Source organism: Ranitomeya variabilis, chromosome 2 (assembly GCF_051348905.1).
Source record: "Ranitomeya variabilis isolate aRanVar5 chromosome 2, aRanVar5.hap1, whole genome shotgun sequence".
NCBI lineage: Eukaryota > Metazoa > Chordata > Amphibia > Anura > Dendrobatidae > Ranitomeya > Ranitomeya variabilis.
The window spans coordinates 851,852,682-851,871,495 of NC_135233.1; the positions used below are offsets into that span (position 1 = coordinate 851,852,682).

The 18,814-nt window shown below is 46.1% G+C and overlaps 1 protein-coding gene across 1 annotated transcript in view; it reads right to left on the bottom strand.

Annotated features, from left to right (window-relative positions):
* LOC143803976 (uncharacterized) overlaps window positions 1-18,814 on the bottom strand; it is a 296,624-nt gene that overhangs the window by 52,041 nt on the left and 225,769 nt on the right. Inside the window, exon 6 of the mRNA XM_077281727.1 lies at window positions 8,894-9,007. Coding sequence (XP_077137842.1) covers window positions 8,894-9,007 — 114 coding nt within the window. The remainder of the gene's footprint in view (window positions 1-8,893; window positions 9,008-18,814) is intronic.

The window sequence follows — 18,814 nt, forward strand, 5'->3', positions numbered from 1 at the left end:
CAAAGCAGTGACGTCACCTAAGGTCTTTCAAGCGCTTGAAAGACCTTAGGTGACGTCACTGCTTTGTGATTGGTCGCGTAGCGGTCACGCGACCGCTACGCGACCAATCAGAAGCTGCGGACGTCTTCTAAGGTATTTCAAGCGCTTGAAAGACCTTAGGTGACGTCACTGCTTTGTGTCTCAGAACACTTTTTGGGACCTGATCCTGCATCTCTGTCAATGTCCTGACAGAACTCTGGAAAACAGGACATTTCTCATCCTCAAGTTCTTCATCATGATTGTGACCAGGCTCTCCATGTGGGACTCTAGACAAGGCATCTGCATGAGTGTTTTCGGCCCCTCAGCGGTAAGTGATTTTATATCAAAATTTGGCCATTCTTGCTACCCAGCGTTGATCTAAGGCCCCTAACTTTGCATTCTCCAGATGGGTCAATGGGTTATTGTCAGTATACACCAGCATTTCGGACCCTGCCAAATAGTCTGCAAATTTTTTGGTCATAGCCCACATCAGTGCCAGCAGCTCCAACTTGAATGAGCTGAAATATTTTGGGATTTCGTTCGGAGTCATGAAGGGAGCGACTCGCATTCGCAATCATCCATTCTTTTTCAACTTGGAGTTGTGACAAGACTGCTCCTAGTCATTGCAGGCTGCCGTCCGTGTGAAGAATGAAGGGCTGTTAAAAGTCGGCATAGGTCAGCACTGGTGCCTCTGTCAGGGCAGTTTTTAGAGTTTGAAATGTCTGTTCCTGCCGTTCTCCCCATTGTATCTCCCGATTCTTTGTTCCAGATGGAATGCCCCTCAACAGTTCCAGCAACGGGTTTACTATGCGCATGAAGTTCTTCACGAACTGCCGGTAGTAGCCGGTTAGTCCCAAGAAAGCTCTTATGTCCTTTGAGGTCTTTGGAGTGGGCCAGTCTCGTACCGCAGTAATCTTCTCCTGGGATGGTTTTACCCCTTCAGCTGAAACCATGTGCCCTAGGTATTCAATATGTGTATGGAACAGGTGGCATTTTAAGGGCTTCACTTTTAAGCCATGCCCTTGAAGTCGGCTCAATACTTGCTCTATTCATTGCAGATGTTCATCAAATGTGCCGGCATCGACAATTACGTCATCCAGATAGATCAGTGTGGCTTCAAAATTCAGGTCCCCTAGACACTTCTCCATGAGCCGTTGAAAAGTTCCTGGAGCATTTGCCAGCCCGAACGGCATCCTATTAAATTCAAACAGCCCCATTGGTAGTATAAAGGCCATCTTTGCTCAGTCGTGCTCTGACATTGGCACCTGCCAGTAGCCACTTGCCAGATCCAGCATAGAAAAATACTTTGTGCTTCCATGGGCAGAGATGGACTCTTCTACACAGGCAGTGGATATGAATCCCGTACGGTACAGGTGTTTATGTTACGGTAGTCCGCACAGAATCGAAGGGTTCCATCTTTTTTTCTGACAAGGACTATTGGGGTGGCCCACGGGCTCTGGCTTTCCCAGATCACGCTATTCTGTAGCATCTGAGAGAGCATCCCCTTTACTTCCTGATATAGCTGAGGGGGAATCTGTCAATAATGATCTCTTATGGGGGCCGCTTTTTCCATTTAGATCTCATGGGTGAAAGCGGTAGTACAGCCGAAGTCTTCCTCGTGCTGAGCGAACACACCCCGATAGCTTCCCAGCAAGACTTCCATTTGCTGTATCTGGCCAGGTGTAAGTCCAGTAAGTTCAGCCCGCATCTGGTCAAGTATTTTCTGCCCTTCTTTTTGCTGGAATGGCTCTGACGCAGAGAGAGTTCTTACAGCTACGATCCAGGGATCTTCTTCCCTTGCGGTCTGGGGAAGTATTAGTTCTTCTGGCATGCCAATGACTTGGGCTAACTCCTGGGGGACAAAGTGAATGGTTCTTCCCTTAAACTTATACATCGCACTGGTACCTTTCCTTCACATATGGTAGCCATCGTCCGTGCGATCAATAACCCGGGTGGTAAATTCTCCAAAGCGGCTGGCTCCAATTGTATCTCTACCCCTTTCCAGGGTTTTGCAGGCCCAGACAGGCAAGGACAGCATGGTCTGTACAGGAGGTATTTTCAGTCCACCTGTAGCTTGAGTGATTATCTTTTCCAGCACTTTTCCTTTGCCGGAGGAGTCTTGGGCCTGTGCCGACCGTATCAACTGCAGAAATTACCTTCTCTGGGGTGTCTGGACTCCACTGTTGCAGGACTGCATCCGGGGCCTCGTTCATCAGCACACTTCCGAACTCTTTCGGAAAAATGTCTTCCTGCCCATCGATTTTGGCCCAGACTAACGGACACATTGAAGCTACATTAGTGGGATTTCTGGTTCTTCTCACTGCTGTTCTGGCTCCGGGAGGTGTCCCCCAGGCTCGGAGCCTCCCAGTTTAATGGGAGGTACTGTAGAAGCCATCCCTGTTGCGGGTACACCCGAGCCATATGCCCAAGCTCTCCACATAGAAAGCAGGTAGGGAGTTCCTCCCGTCGAGTTGTCCTTTCTCCCCGTCTTGACTCTGAGTAAGTTCTAGTCCCTGGGACACTCAAGGAAGTCACCTTCTTCTTAGTCTCTGTCAAATCTTCCCTTATGGCTAAGATTTCTCTGTGCAAGTCTTCAGCCCAACCTAGTTCAGTAACCGAGCTCACAGCCGCCTCTCCGCTCCGAAACCTTCACCACCAGCACTGTAACCCCCTGCTCTCGCACCCGCGCTTCACCTCCCACCTCTGCAAATGTCGTATTTCAGTTCACTCTCAAGCGTTCTCACAGGGCCTGTTTCAGTAGGGTGTCTCTCAGTCCAGTCACCAACTGATCCCGGAGTACTACATCAATGGGGCCTATTTCCACCCCTCCTTTTCTGGTCACGGATCTCTTGTAACACGTTCATATACTGGTTCACTGTCTCTCACTCCCTCTGCATGCGACTAAACAGGCGTGACCTCGGCTCCCTTACATTTGTGGGGTCTCCATATGTTTCCTCCAGTATATGTAGGACTTTGTCAAATGTTTCATGCTGTTGGGGAGGTCTCAACATCACTGAATCTTTTGCCTTCCCCTCTAGTGCCATTATGGCAACCTCTGCCTTCAACGCGGGCACCATAGGGTGCATCCACATCATCCCCCTAATACATTCAGTCCAGCTCCACAACATAATCTTGTTCCCATTAAACTTCAGCAAGCTAATCAGCATAGCCCCTAGGGAGAGGATGGACTTGGGGAGTGCTCCAGACGCTTGGTCTGCCACTCTGAACCTGAAGACTGCATTCCGCCAACTACGCCAAGTGTGAGCAGGTACCAGGATGCAGTAACAGTCAGAGGCAGAGCAAGGTTTAACAGATGGGTTTAATGCAACAGCGTTACTTCACACAGGGAGAGGGTAAATGAGGGGGATAAGGATAATAAAACTGTGTCTGATGGGCGTAGGTATAGCAGGGGTAATGAGAGGTTGAAGAAATTACAAAGGTATCAAACTTATCAGTCCGGCAGTGTTGAGGGACCGTCTCTGTGAAGATAGCAGTGGCGTTCCGGCCTGAACATTTGAAGAATACGGCGGCGTCCTGGTGTGAGATGTATTCTTGGTTCCGGTGTCATCAGGGGTCCTGGAATGTCCTTTCGCGGGTCCTGGTTCCGCAATAGTTCATGCTGGATAGAGGGCAGTCCTTTCTTTTTAAGCATCAGCACAAAGCTAATTCAGGCGGGAGAGCATATGTTCCACGGCTGCACTCGATTCATGGCCGGGATGTCGAGTCTCAAACTGCCCCCCTGTGGTCTGGACATGGGTAAGGCTCACTCACGCTCAGTGACACTGCGGGAGTCAATGTCAGGGATTTAGGGTATATGCACACATTCAGGTTTTTTTGCATTTTTTCGCTATAAAAACTCATTAAAAAGCACGCATTATGCAGCCTATCATTTAGAATGCATTCTGCAATTTTTGTGCACATGATGCGTTTTTTTTCCGTGAAAAAAACGCATCGTGGTAAAAAAAAGCAGCATGTTCATTAGTTTTGCGTTTTTTTCGTGTTTTTCCCACTATTCTATGCACTGGGAAAAAACGCAAAACCCCCCCCAAAAAAAACCCGCATCAAAAACGTAGTAAAAACGCAGTAAAACGCGGTACAAACGCGGTAAAATCGCTGTAAAAGCGCATGCGGATTTCTGGCAGAAATGTCCGGTTTTTGTCAGGAAAATTTCTGCCAGAAATCCTGACGTGTGCACATAGCCTTAAGGAGATGTCTCTTTCTACAGTCTCTGGTAAGTCTCCCTAGGCCTCTCTCACTTGAGCCTACTCTGTCCTGACTGTACAGCGCAGGAGGGCTATCTTTCTGCCTCCGCACACTATAGCTTCCCGCCAACCAAGCTCTCGTTCCTGAATGCTGTTCCCTTCTTATATCCTGCACGCCCTCAGATGCCAAGCTCAAAGGTCTGTCTGGGGCACTATACTCTCCCTTGCAACTTGGGTGACAGCACCAATGGTTCTCGACTCGTCCCAGAAAAGGCACGCCGAGTCTAGTTCTCCTCCTTACATAGTCATGAAGCTGGGATTGGGAGTCCTCTCTGTAGCACAGAGCAAAAACTCCTGTTCCTCTTCATCCTCCTCCTCCTGTTCCTCAGTCTCACTTAATGTGGTGTGGGAATACTTTGTGATGCTGTGTGGTATCAGCCACTGTATAATCTTGCTTCTTAGCCACCTGCTCGACATTCAAAGCTTTCTCTATCATTTTCTGCAGCAAATGTTTTAAAAGACTGAGCAGTGGGATGGTTACACTCATAATCATGTCCTCAGCACTCACCATCTTAGTTTAGTAATCAAGGTTTTTAAGAACCTCACATAGATCAGCAATCCACACCCACTCGGAAGTCGTTATGTATGGGGGCTGAGTGTTACTCTAATGGGCTCTGAGAAGTTGGAATTCAGAGAGTGCCCTCTGCAGCTCAGTAAGCCTTGCCGACATATGGAAGGTCAAATTCCAGCATGTGGGCAGGTCACAAATCAGTCTGTGATGAGACAAATTAAAGTGCTGCTACAGCGAAACTAGACCGGAGAAAGCCTGAGATGACTTTCAAAATTTTGCGCTCACACAGCAAACCTTGGCAAGTAGGTCAGGCAAGTCAGGGTATGTTTTTAAAATCCACTGTACAATCAAGTTCAGCACGTGTGCCATGCATCGAACGTGTACATCTTTCTGAGCTTTAAAGCCACCACCAAGTTACGCCGATTATCGCACAAAACTAGACCTGGTTGGAGGCTCAGTGGGGAGAGCCACTAATCGGTCTGTTCTTTTATCCCTTTCAACAGCTCAACTGGTTTGTGAGTTTTATCATCTAAACAAATGACCTTCAGCAGAGCTGGCTGCTGCTTCTCCAAAGCAGTGCTGCAGATTTCCCAGCTAGAAAGTGATGGGGTGGTTAGTTCTGCTGAGGATGAGAAGGAGGAGATGGAGAGACAGGAAGTGGAATACAAGGAGACTGAAAACCTGATGGAAGTTGGGCTTGCTATTCTTGGTGTGGGTAAGATGTGTGATGTCCCAGCCTCTGACTCTGCCTCAGACTCCACCAGGTTAGCCCAGTGCGCCATCAGTGAAATGTATTGTCCCAGTACACAAGAACTTGTCCACATGTCTGTGGTTAGGTGTAAATTCCCTGTAACTGCGTTGGCCAGAGCACAGCTGATATTGTGTAACACGTGCTTTTATAACGCGGGGACTGCACACCTGGAAAAAGTGTCAGCTGGGAATCGAGTACGATGGGGTTGCCACTGCCAAGAGGTCACAAAAATAGTCAATTCCCACAAGTTGAAATGGCAACATTTCTAGGGCTAGCAATCTGGCAATGTGGTTGTTTAGGGTTTGGGCCTGTGGGTGGCTGGATATTTCTGCTTTGTAGTAAACATCTTGGGCAGGGACAACTGAATGTTGTGCTGGGACAATTAAATGGATGTGGTTGCTGACTGTTGTGTGTGTGCAATTGTTGGTTGTGGGCTGGATGCATCAGCGCCTGTTTCATGGTCAGCAGATTGGGAAGCCCCTAACACAGGGGAAGGGCAGTGGTCTCCCCCTCATACACATATTTGGTACCCATACATTCCGCCCACCTACTGGGGTGCTTGGTTGACATGTACTTTTGCATGCTGGTGGTGCTCAGGTTGGCAGTGTTTTTGCTTCTTCTTAGCATTGGTTTGGCAGATGCTGCAAATTATTGTTGCTTTATCTGAAGGACTTTCATAAAAAAAGCTGCCATACAGGGGAACAACGTTCCCTTGACCTGTTATCTAGCCCAGTGGAGGGTCTCTGTGGAACAGTTGACCAAGTTCTAACTCTGGGCAAACTACTACCTCTTCTTGCCTGTTTTCTTGCTCTAGATCCATCCCTCTCTGCACTTCTGTGCTCACTAGGTGTGCCACAGTGCCAGGATGGATCAGTGGCCTCATCATCGACCACATCATCTTCCAATTCCTCAATCTGATCCTCCTTCTGAGCTGCGATTTGAGGCTGACCTGATGTCAACTGTGCTTCATGATTATCCTCCACCTCTTCAGACTTCAATTGACCTTCCCCGATGTGCCCTTTTCCTGGCCGTGGGTGTTCAAATGTTTGGGCATCACTGCACTACACCTCCTGATGACCCTCTTTAATGGCACACGTTGAGTTGAGTGGCCTGAAAAATTACAAGGTAAAATAAACAGTTCCTCAGAGTGGCCAGCCTTAGGGTCATATGTCTCCTGAGACTCTTGATGGTTGGAGGAAGAAGGACCAGGTTGAGGATTCAGAGGCCTAACCTCTTGGCTACTGAATCTTGACTATGTGGAAGACTTCATGGCGCTGCTTGTCAACACACTGGAGCCTTTGTCTGCCATCCAACCCACAAATCCTCCCATTTGCCTGGGTTCATTTTGTTTTGTCAGGAACCTAGAATGAGATACAGCCACATTCGGTTCTGTCACATGGCCTTGGTGGGCACCACCACATCCACGTTCCTTAACATCTCCCTTTCTCATCTTTAATGCATTATGCTTATGAAACCAAAAAATACTGCCTTTATTTTTCACAAATCTCTTTACAAAAGTGTTATGTAGAATTTCACTGTATCTAGCAAGTGTGGCTTTTATTTAGAGTTTGCTGCTTGATTATACATATCAACAGCAGACAGATGTTAATTACAGGTAAATAGTACAGTAAATAGTCATGTTTGCATATGTCTGCAGGTGTTGTACTAGTCACACCTGCTAGATAAAGAAATGCAGTTTTTAAGGCAATCAAATTTTTTTTTCAATTGCCTTGCTGACACACTCTAAATGCGGAGCAATGAAGAGTATTGCCGCCGCTAAATTGACATGTAAGAATATCTCTACCCAGATTGCGCCAGTCGCACACCTGCTAGATAAAGACACACTATTTTTAAAACTTTGAAATTATGATTTTTTTTTTTTCAATCGCCTTGCTGACACATTACAAATGCTGAGTAATGAAGATTATTGCCCCCTCTTAATTGTCACGTAAGATTATCTCTGCTCAGATTGTGCCAGTCGCATAACTGCTAGATAAAGAAATGATATTTTTTAAGGCAAGAGAAAATTATTTTTTTTTACAGTCGCCTTGCTAACACACTCCAAATCTGGAGTAATATAGATTATTGCCCCTGCTAAATTGTCACGTAAGATTATCTCTACCCAGATTGCGCCAGTCGTACAACTGCTATATAAAGAAACACAGTTTGTTAAGGTAATAGAAATTATGATTTTTTTTTTAAATTGCCTTGCTGACACAATCCAAATGCAGAGTTATGAAGATTATTGCCTTGGTTAAATTGTCAAGTAAGATTATGCCTACCCAGATTGTGCCAGTTGCACAATTGCTAGATAGATAAAGGCTATTTGTTATACAAATATTTTTTGGAGAGGATTATTTTAAATTGCCTTTAAGAGGCATGCAAACAGCATACTCAGGGAAATTAATGGGAAATAGTGATGTTTCTGTAGCTCAAGAGGTTTTGCGCCATTCACATACCTGCTAGAAAAATGTTTTTGGTTTAAGCAATAGACGAGGAATATTATTTAGCAATTAGATTAAAGAATGGATGTTGCTATGTGCTGGCACTGACTAGTATTTATTTGGGAAAAAAAAAAAATAGGCTGCTAGACTGGAATTATGTAGCTCCAAAAAAAAAATTGTTTTGAATATGCTGATACTACCTAATATTTATTTCCCTCTACAAATAGCTGATTTGAATAATATGGTAGTGGATGAAACCCTCCCAATTTCACCCTAACTCAATGATTAACTACTATACAACACAATGGAAAATAGCAAAGATCTGCAGCATGTACTTGCAATGGTCAGATCACTCACCCAGATGCCTGCCTTTCACCTACCCTCCCTTCCTCCTAATAAATCTCTTGCTTCTACTGAAATCCCCACCTAACAAACAAGTAATCTAATCTCTTCATGATCTTCAGGTCTTAAAAGAGCTTATTGGAATCCATAAACGCTCAGAATAAACTCCTATTACTCTCCCTACACTAATTTCACTTTCCCTATGCTCAAACTATGCTCTCACTATGCTGTATCCGGCTACAATGTGAGAAAGATGGTGCTGGCAGCCTTTAAATATTCCCTATAACTGGAAAGCCAGCCAATCACAGTATTGCCATACCAAAGATGACGCCGGCATAACTGTGATTAGCAAGTCATCCCAGCATGTTCATTGACTGCAAATAAGGTGCCAAACATGCTGGGCAGGTCACTCAAATATACTGAGGCAAATACCTAATTATTCGCCGAGTAACGAATAGCCCTCATACCGTACTATTCGTGCGAGTAACAAATAGTGCCGAGTGTATTCGCTCATCACTAAGGAGCTGGTGATAGATGAAAAAGAAAACAGTCATCATCATCTTACCCATAGTACACTGCGGTCCTGTCCATCCGGGTATACACTGACATGTGTAAGAGCCAAGGGTGTTAGTACAGGTGCCTCTGGCACAGGGGTTGTTTTTAGTACATTCATTAATATCTATTGAAGAAAATATAAATAAAGACAGAAAATCCATGATAATAAAATTGCACATTAATCCAAGATAAAGTGACCAACAGCCTAGCTACACATGGTCAAAATTGTTGGCACCCCTTGTTTAATGACATAAAAACCCACAATGGTCACAGAAATAACTTGAATCTGACAAAAATAATAATAAATAAAATATCTATTAAAATGAACAAATGAAAGTCAGTCATTGCTTTTCAACCATGCTTCCACTGAATAAAAAAAATAAAACTCATGAAATAGGCCTGGACAGGAATGATGATACCCTTAACTTAATATTTTGTTGCACAACCTTTTGAGGCAATTATTGCAATCAAATTATTCCTGTCAATGAGACTTTTGCACCTCTCGACAGGTATTTTGGCCCACTCCTCAAGAGCAAACTGCTTCAGTTCTCTCGTGTTTGAAGGTTGCCTTTTCCAGATGGCATGTGAGTCGCCCACCAGGGCCGGGTGGTACTCAGTACCGGATCTGGTGGTGTTCACAGGGAGATAACCCGGTCCGTGGCCCTGGGCGCCCATGTATAAGGGGAAGGTCTTTAAAGGGGAAATAAAGTCTGTTATTCGTGACACCACCTGTGGTATTCGGTCAGTGGAGATCGACGCCGCTTTAAGGGGTCCTCTGGGGTGATGTTATGGAAGCTAGATGGTATAACTTCCCACAGGTGAAGTGTATCCCCAGGGCTCCCGGTGTGTAGATGGAAGATGGTGATGGGTGCAGTGAAGAATGAGGACACAGGTTTGCAGTCTCTTTACCTTGTTTACTGAAGGCTTCAGGCAACCACAGTCCAGGGCACCAGATCACAGGGCAGGCAGGGTCCAGCCAGCTTGGAAGCGAATCCAGAGTCCCCCTTTACCAGGTGGGAGTTAAAAGCCTTCCTGTTATGACCCCAATGGCGAGGGTCTCAGAGAAACAAGTAAGTCTGCGACGTACAAAAATCCAGCTCATAGGGCAGTGGTAACTGGGTTGACCATATATCTACTCCTAACGCCAACACTAGCAGTAGCCGGGGAACATGCCTACGTTGGTCGCTAGATGTCTCGCGCCAGCCGGAGGACTAACTACCCCTAGAAGAGGAAAACAAAGACCTCTCTTGCCTCCAGAGAATAGACCCCAAAAGTAGGATAGTAGCCCCCCACAAATAATAACGGTGAGGTAAGAGGAAATGACAAACACAGAGATGAACTAGGTTTTAGCAAAGAGAGGCCCACTTACTAATAGCAGAATGTAGTAAGATAACTTATATGGTCAACAAAAACCCTATCAAAATCCACGCTGGAGATTCAAGAACCCCCGAACCGTCTAACGGCCCGGGGGGAGAACACCAGCCACCCTAGAGCTTCCAGCAAGGTCAGGAAACAGATTATATACAAGCTGGACAAAAATGCAAACCAAAACAAATAGCAAAAAGCAAGGAAGCAGACTTAGCTTAATCAAGCAGGAACCAGGATCAGTAGACAAGAGCACTACAGATTAGCTCTGATATCAACATTGCCAGGCATTGAACTGAAGGTCCAGGGAGCTTATATAGCAACACCCCTGACCTAACGACCCAGGTGAGCATACAAGGGATGAATGACATCCCCAGAGTCAAATCACTAGTAGCCACTAGAGGGAGCCAAAAGGTAAATTCACAACAGTACCCCCCCCTTAGTGAGGGGTCACCGAACCCTCACCAAGACCACCAGGGCGATCAGGATGAGCGGCGTGAAAGGCACGAACTAAATCGGCCGCATGCACATCAGAGGCGACAACCCAGGAATTATCCTCCTGACCATAGCCCTTCCACTTGACCAGGTACTGAAGCCTCCGCCTGGAGAGACGAGAATCTAAGATCTTCTCCACCACGTACTCCAACTCGCCCTCAACCAACACCGGAGCAGGAGGCTCAGCAGAAGGAACCACAGGCACAACGTACCGCCGCAACAAGGACCTATGAAATACGTTGTGGATGGCAAACGACACCGGAAGATCCAGGCGAAAGGATACAGGATTAATGATTTCCAATATCTTGTAAGGACCAATGAAGCGAGGCTTAAATTTAGGAGAGGAGACCTTCATAGGAACAAATCGAGAAGACAGCCATACCAAATCCCCAACGCGAAGTCGGGGACCCACACCGCGGCGGCGGTTGGCAAAACGCTGAGCCTTCTCCTGTGACAACTTCAAGTTGTCCACCACATGCCCCCAGATCCGCTGCAACCTATCCACCACGGAATCCACCCCAGGACAGTCAGAAGGCTCCACATGTCCCGAGGAAAAACGAGGATGGAAACCAGAGTTGCAGAAAAATGGCGAAACCAAGGTGGCGGAACTAGCCCGATTATTAAGGGCAAATTCAGCCAACGGCAAGAAGGTCACCCAATCATCCTAATCAGAAGAGACAAAACACCTCAAATAAGCCTCCAGAGTCTGATTAGTTCGCTCCGTTTGTCCGTTAGTCTGGGGATGGAAAGCGGATGAAAACGACAACTCAATGCCCATCCTACCACAAAAGGATCGCCAGAACCTGGAAACAAACTGGGATCCTCTGTCCGACACAATATTCTCAGGAATGCCGTGCAAACGAACCACGTTCTGGAAGAACACAGGAACCAGATCAGAAGAGGAGGGCAGCTTAGGCAAAGGAACCAAATGGACCATTTTGGAGAAACGATCACATATCACCCAGATGACAGACATGCCCTGAGACACCGGAAGATCAGAAATGAAATCCATAGAGATGTGTGTCCAAGGTCTCTTCGGGACAGGCAAGGGCAAGAGCAACCCGCTGGCACGAGAGCAGCAAGGCTTAGCTCGAGCACAAGTACCACAGGACTGTACAAATGACCGCACATCCCTTGACAAGGAAGGCCACCAAAAGGACCTGGCCACCAGATCTCTGGTGCCAAAAATTCCCGGGTGCCCTGCCAACACCGAGGAATGAACCTCGGAAATGACTCTGCTGGTCCATCTAGCAGGCAAAAACAATCTATCAGGTGGACAAGAGTCAGGCCTACCAGCCTGAAATCTCTGCAACACACGTCGCAGATCTGGAGAAATAGCAGACACGATAACTCCTTCCTTAAGAATACCCACAGGTTCAGCGACTCCAGGAGCATCAGGCACAAAGCTCCTAGACAGAGCATCGGCCTTCACATTCTTAGAACCTGGTAAATACGAGACCACAAAGTCAAAACGGGAGAAAAACAATGACCAGCGGGCCTGTCTAGGATTCAGGCGTTTAGCAGACTCGAGATACATCAGATTTTTGTGATCAGTCAAGACCACCACACGATGCTTAGCACCCTCGAGCCAATGACGCCACTCCTCAAATGCCCACTTCATGGCCAACAACTCCCGATTGCCCACATCATAATTTCGCTCTGCCGGCGAAAACTTCCTAGAGAAAAAGGCACAAGGTCTCATAGTAGAGCAACCAGGGCCTCTCTGCGACAAAACGGCCCCTGCCCCAATCTCCGAAGCATCCACCTCAACCTGAAAGGGAAGTGAGATGTCAGGCTGGCACAAAACAGGCGCCGAAGTAAACCGGCGTTTTAACTCCTGGAAAGCCTCCACGGCAGCAGGAGCCCAGTTAGCTACATCAGAGCCTTTCTTGGTCATATCCGTCAGCGGTTTAACAACGCTAGAGAAATTTGCGATAAAACGACGGTAGAAGTTAGCAAAACCCAAGAACTTCTGAAGACTCTTAACTGACGAGGGTTGAGTCCAATCATGAATAGCTCGGACCTTGACTGGATCCATCTCCACAGCAGAAGGGGAAAAAATGAACCCCAAAAAGGGAACCTTCTGTACACCAAAGAGACACTTGGAGCCTTTTACAAACAAAGAATTTTCACGCAGAATCTCAAAAACCATCCTGACCTGCTCCACATGCGAGTCCCAATCATCAGAAAAAACCAGAATATCATCCAGATAAACAATCAAAAATTTATCCAGATACTTCCGGAAAATGTCATGCATGAAGGACTGAAAAACTGAAGGTGCATTAGAAAGACCGAATGGCATCACCAAGTACTCAAAATGACCTTCGGGCGTATTGAATGCGGTTTTCCATTCATCGCCCTGCCTAATGCGCACAAGGTTGTACGCACCACGAAGGTCTATCTTGGTGAACCACTTGGCACCTTTAATCCGGGCAAACAAATCTGACAACAGCGGCAAAGGATACTGAAATTTGACAGTGATCTTATTTAAAAGCCGATAGTCAATACAAGGCCTCAAAGATCCGTCCTTTTTGGCCACAAAAAAGAATCCCGCACCAAGAGGGGAAGAAGAAGGACGGATATGTCCCTTCTCAAGAGACTCCTTGATATATGAACGCATCGCGGTATGTTCAGGTACCGACAGATTAAACAGTCTCCCCTTAGGAAACTTACTGCCAGGAATCAAATCTATTGCACAGTCACATTCCCTATGAGGAGGCAGTGCACTGGACTTAGACTCGCTGAAGACATTCTGATAATCAGACAAATACGTCGGAACCTCCGAAGGCGTAGAAGAAGCAATAGACAAGGGCAGGGAATCTCCATGAATTCCATGGCAGCCCCAACTTGACACCGACATAGCCTTCCAGTCCAAGACTGGATTATGGGTCTGTAACCATGGCAAACCCAAAACAACCAAATCATGCATTTTATGCAGAACAAGAAAACGTATTACCTCCCGATGTTCGGGAGTCATGCACATGGTAACCTGTGTCCAAAACTGCGGTTTATTTTTTGCCAATGGCGTAGAATCAATACCCCTAAGAGGGATAGGATTTTCCAATGGCTCAAGAACAAATCCGCAGCGCTTGGCAAATGACAGATCCATAAGGCTCAGGGCAGCACCCGAGTCCACAAACGCCATGACAGGATACGATGACAGTGAGCAAATCAAAGTTACAGATAGAATAAATTTAGGTTGCAAATTACCAATGGCGACCGGACTAACAACCTTAGTAAGACGTTTAGAGCATGCTGAGATAACATGTGTAGAATCACCACAGTAGTAACACAAGCCATTCTGGCGTCTATGAATTTTCCGCTCATTTCTAGTCAGGATTCTATCACATTGCATTAAATCAGGTGTCTGTTCAGACAACACCATGAGGGAATTAGCGGTTTTGCGCTCCCGCAACCGCCGGTCGATTTGAATAGCCAGGGCCATAGAATCATTCAGACCTGTGGGAATGGGAAAACCCACCATCACATTCTTAATGGCTTCAGAAAGGCCATTTCTAAAATTAGCAGCCAATGCACACTCGTTCCACTGGGTCAGCACGGACCATTTCCGAAATTTTTGGCAATACACTTCAGCCTCGTCCTGGCCCTGAGACATAGCCAGCAAGGCCTTTTCTGCCTGAATCTCAAGATTGGGTTCCTCATAAAGCAAACCGAGCGCCAGAAAAAACGCATCAATGTCAGCCAATGCCGGATCTCCTGGCGCCAGCGAGAAGGCCCAATCCTGAGGGTCGCCCCGTAAAAAAGAAATAACAATTTTTACTTGCTGAGCAGAGTCTCCAGATGAACAGGGTTTCAGGGACAAAAACAATTTACAATTATTCCTGAAATTTCTAAATTTAAATCGGTCTCCGGAAAACGGTTCAGGAATCGGTATCTTAGGTTCTGACATAGGACTTCTGATAACATAATCTTGTATGCCCTGCACACGAGCAGCAAGCTGGTCCACACTTGTAATCAAGGTCTGGACATTCATGTCTGCTGCAAACACAAGCCACTCAGAGGTAAAGGGGAAAAGAAAAAAAAAATGAGAAAGAGAAAAAAAAACTCAGAACTTTCTTTCTTATAATCCCGCTTCTGCAATGCATTTAACATTTAATACTGGCCTGGCAAACTGTTATGACCCCAATGGCGAGGGTCTCAGAGAAACAAGTAAGTCTGCGACGTACAAAAATCCAGCTCATAGGGCAGTGGTAACTGGGTTGATCATATATTTACTCCTAACGCCAACACTAGCAGTAGCCGGGGAACATGCCTACGTTGGTCGCTAGATGTCTCGCGCCAGCCGGAGGACTAACTACCCCTAGAAGAGGAAAACAAAGACCTCTCTTGCCTCCAGAGAATAGACCCCAAAAGTAGGATAGTAGCCCCCCACAAATAATAACGGTGAGGTAAGAGGAAATGACAAACACAGAGATGAACTAGGTTTTAGCAAAGAGAGGCCCACTTACTAATAGCAGAATGTAGTAAGATAACTTATATGGTCAACAAAAACCCTATCAAAATCCACGCTGGAGATTCAAGAACCCCCGAACCGTCTAACGGCCCGGGGGGAGAACACCAGCCACCCTAGAGCTTCCAGCAAGGTCAGGAAACAGATTATATACAAGCTGGACAAAAATGCAAACCAAAACAAATAGCAAAAAGCAAGGAAGCAGACTTAGCTTAATCAAGCAGGAACCAGGATCAGTAGACAAGAGCACTACAGATTAGCTCTGATATCAACGTTGCCAGGCATTGAACTGAAGGTCCAGGGAGCTTATATAGCAACACCCCTGACCTAACGACCCAGGTGAGCATACAAGGGATGAATGACATCCCCAGAGTCAAATCACTAGTAGCCACTAGAGGGAGCCAAAAGGTAAATTCACAACACCTTCCTCAAAGTGTGGTGTTGTTGTAGTCCCTTACTGACTATGGCTTAACATAAGGTCCTCACTGTTCTTCTCTCTGTCTTCCATATAGGATAGGACATATCCCGTATGACTGGTAACTTGAGCCTTTTTACAGGGACTCTAGCATTCCCCGGGCACTATATGTGTCACCGTGTCTCCTGGGTATTAAGGCGGACAGGTAACTTGCAGTTCAGCTGTCCTGTCGGTCTCTGCTGTGTCTCATAGAGGTAGATACAGCCTCGATGTTCCGTCTACCGGATCTGCGCTTCATGAGGAGGCAGCCTGCTCGTAGCTGATGTCCCCTGATGTCTTTCTCCTGTACTTCACTCTCCTTCACACTCACTCAACGATGTACTGCTGTCGGTATAATCTCTGTCCAGGAGCTTCAGCACTTTCTGGCTGAACGGCCCCTCAAGTTCTATAGACTGTTCTCTTCCTGCCTCAGACTGCTCCAGTCTGCTGTCTGCCATGAACTAACTTTCCCTCCAAACCACAATATATATAGGGGAGTCACCTAGTAAATAGGATCAAAAGCTCCCCCTTGTGGCCTGGAGTGTGAAAATGTTGTGTGTATGGTGGTTACATGATAAGAGTTATCCTTCATCACTTCCAAACGTAACATCACTCTCCCCATGAGGAAAGTGATGCTACTGTGATGACCAGGACCCTGGGGTGCCACACATGTTTCAGCTCTTTCCAAAAATGCTCAATAGAATTTAGGTCAGTACTCATAGAAGGCCACTTCAGAATAGTCTAATGTTTTCCTCTTAGCCATTCTTGGGTGTTTTTAGCAGTGTGTTTTGTGTCATTATCCTGTTGCAAGACTCATAACCTGCGACTGAGACCAGGCTTTCTGACACTGGGCAGCACATTTCTCTCTAGAATCCCTTCTATGAGCCCTGATCTAAATTCTATTGAGCACCTTTGGAAAGAGCTGAAACATGCCATCTGGAAAAGGCAACCTTCAAACACGAGACAACTGGAGCAGTTTGCTCTTGAGCAGTGGGCCAAAATACCTGTCGAGAGGTGCAAAAGTCTCATTGACCGTTAAAGGAATTGTTTGATTGCCATGATTGCATCAAAAGGTTGTGCACCAAAATATTAGGTTAAGGGTACCATCATTTCTGTCCAGGCCTATTTCATGAGTTTTATTTTTTTTTTATTCTGTGGAAGCATGGTTGAAAAGCAATGTCAGACTTTCATTTGTTCATTTTCATAGATATTTTATTTGCTATTACTTTTGTCAGATTCAAGTTATTTCTATGACCATTGTGGGTTTTTCTGTCATTAAACAATGGGTACCAACAATTTTGATCACGTGTGTATATGATTGTTACCTACAATAAGTGTTGAGCATTCTGATACTGCAATATCGGATATCGGCCTATATTCGCGGTATCGGAGTTCCGATACTGAGTTCCGATACGTTTAGTATATCGAATACCGGAATCGGAAGTTCCCATAATGCAATGACCCAGTTTGATTTTATTCAGCCAATGAGGAATCCTAAGAAGTGTGGGCACATCCTGTTATGCATGTTAGGCATGTAAATAATGGCATGGCTGTGATTGGCTGCTGAAATGATGTCATGATGCACTATAAAAGCCACCGCCGCCATTTTGGGTTCACTGCTGTGAATTCAGTTAGGGACAGGACGCTGCTGTTCTGACTGAGGGACAGTTTGAGATAGCGATTTGCTTCATTGTGCTTTACCCAGGCTACTTTAGCAACCGCTGTGTGAGAAGCTTTTTTTGCCTTGCAGCACTGTTCACAGCTGTTTTCGAGGTCTCTGTGTGTGAGTGCAGCTCATGCTGTAGTCTGTTCTGCAGCCACATCTGGTTGTAGTCTGCTCAGCGTGCGTCACTGCCTCATACTGTTACATTGTCCTTTTTTGCATTAGTGCTGCTGCACATTTTTCCTGATTTCGCCTATTAGTGTGGTTCCATCCATATCCAGCTAGATTGTGTGCAAACGCTATATAAGAGCAGATAGAGGAGCTTTTCTGCAGGCTTGCAGCGCTGTTCACGGCTGTCTGCGAGGCCTCTGTGTGTGAGTGCAGCTCATGCTGTAGTCTGTTCTGCAGCCACATCTGGTTGTAGTCCGCTCAGCATGCGTCATTGCCTCATACTGTTACATTGTCCTTTTTTGCATTAGTGCTGCTGCACATTTTTCCTGATTTCTCCTATTAGTGTGGTTCCATCCGTATCCATCTTGATTGCTTGCAAACACTATATAGGAGTAGATAGAGGAGCCTTTCTGCAGCCTTGTGCCCTGCATCCCCAGCCAGATTAGTTTTAGCCTATTTTTGGAGCCTCATCTATTGCATTGTAGGTTACCTTCCTGCATTGTAATAGCTACAAAAAGTTTGTGATGCTATCGGTTTCACAACTTTGGGCACATCCAGTTTTTTTTTGTTAAAAAAAAACCTAAATAAAATTCACCAAACACTCCACTTTACAGTTGTGTAGGCCACATTAGCTCATATTAAAGTCTAGTCCACACTTTATAAAATTAGTGTTTCTTATACCTGTTAGCAGCTGTTCAGGAATAAGAACACTAAGCCCTTAGTACTTTTCTGCCTATCTTTATCAGTCTACCAAGATGAAGAAGGCAGGGAGTAAGGCACGTGGTCGTGGGCGTGGAGTTTCTGCAGGGAGAAGACATGGGGATTCTGTGCCTGCTGCAGGCACCACTGACTCAGCATCCCCCAGTTTTACCAAGGAACAGTCCTTTATGCACAGTTTTGTAGGAGCTCGCCGTACCCCACTGCTGCAGGAGGATCAAATTGAAGCCGTTGTTGGATGGATGGCAGCTAACGCATCGACTTCAATTAGTGCCACATCCTCTCAGGTCCAGAGCACTGAAGAGCACCCATCTGTCTCATCACCACCTGCCAAATTGCCCAGGCAGTCAGCGAGCCCTGGACAGGACAGGAGCCATCTCTACTTCTGTTCTCTAAATCTGTTGGCTTGGAAAGAGGGGGCCAGCCAAGCAGCATTTGAGAATTTGAAGAAGAGGCAGTATGCAGTGATGCGCAACAGCTTTGGCTCTCTGAATCTGAAGAGGCGGGTGGGCCAGTGCCTATGGTCAGCAAACCTCAGTACGCATCTGATGATGAGACTCAGGTGCCACCTTCTGGTGCGTACTGTGCTGTTTAG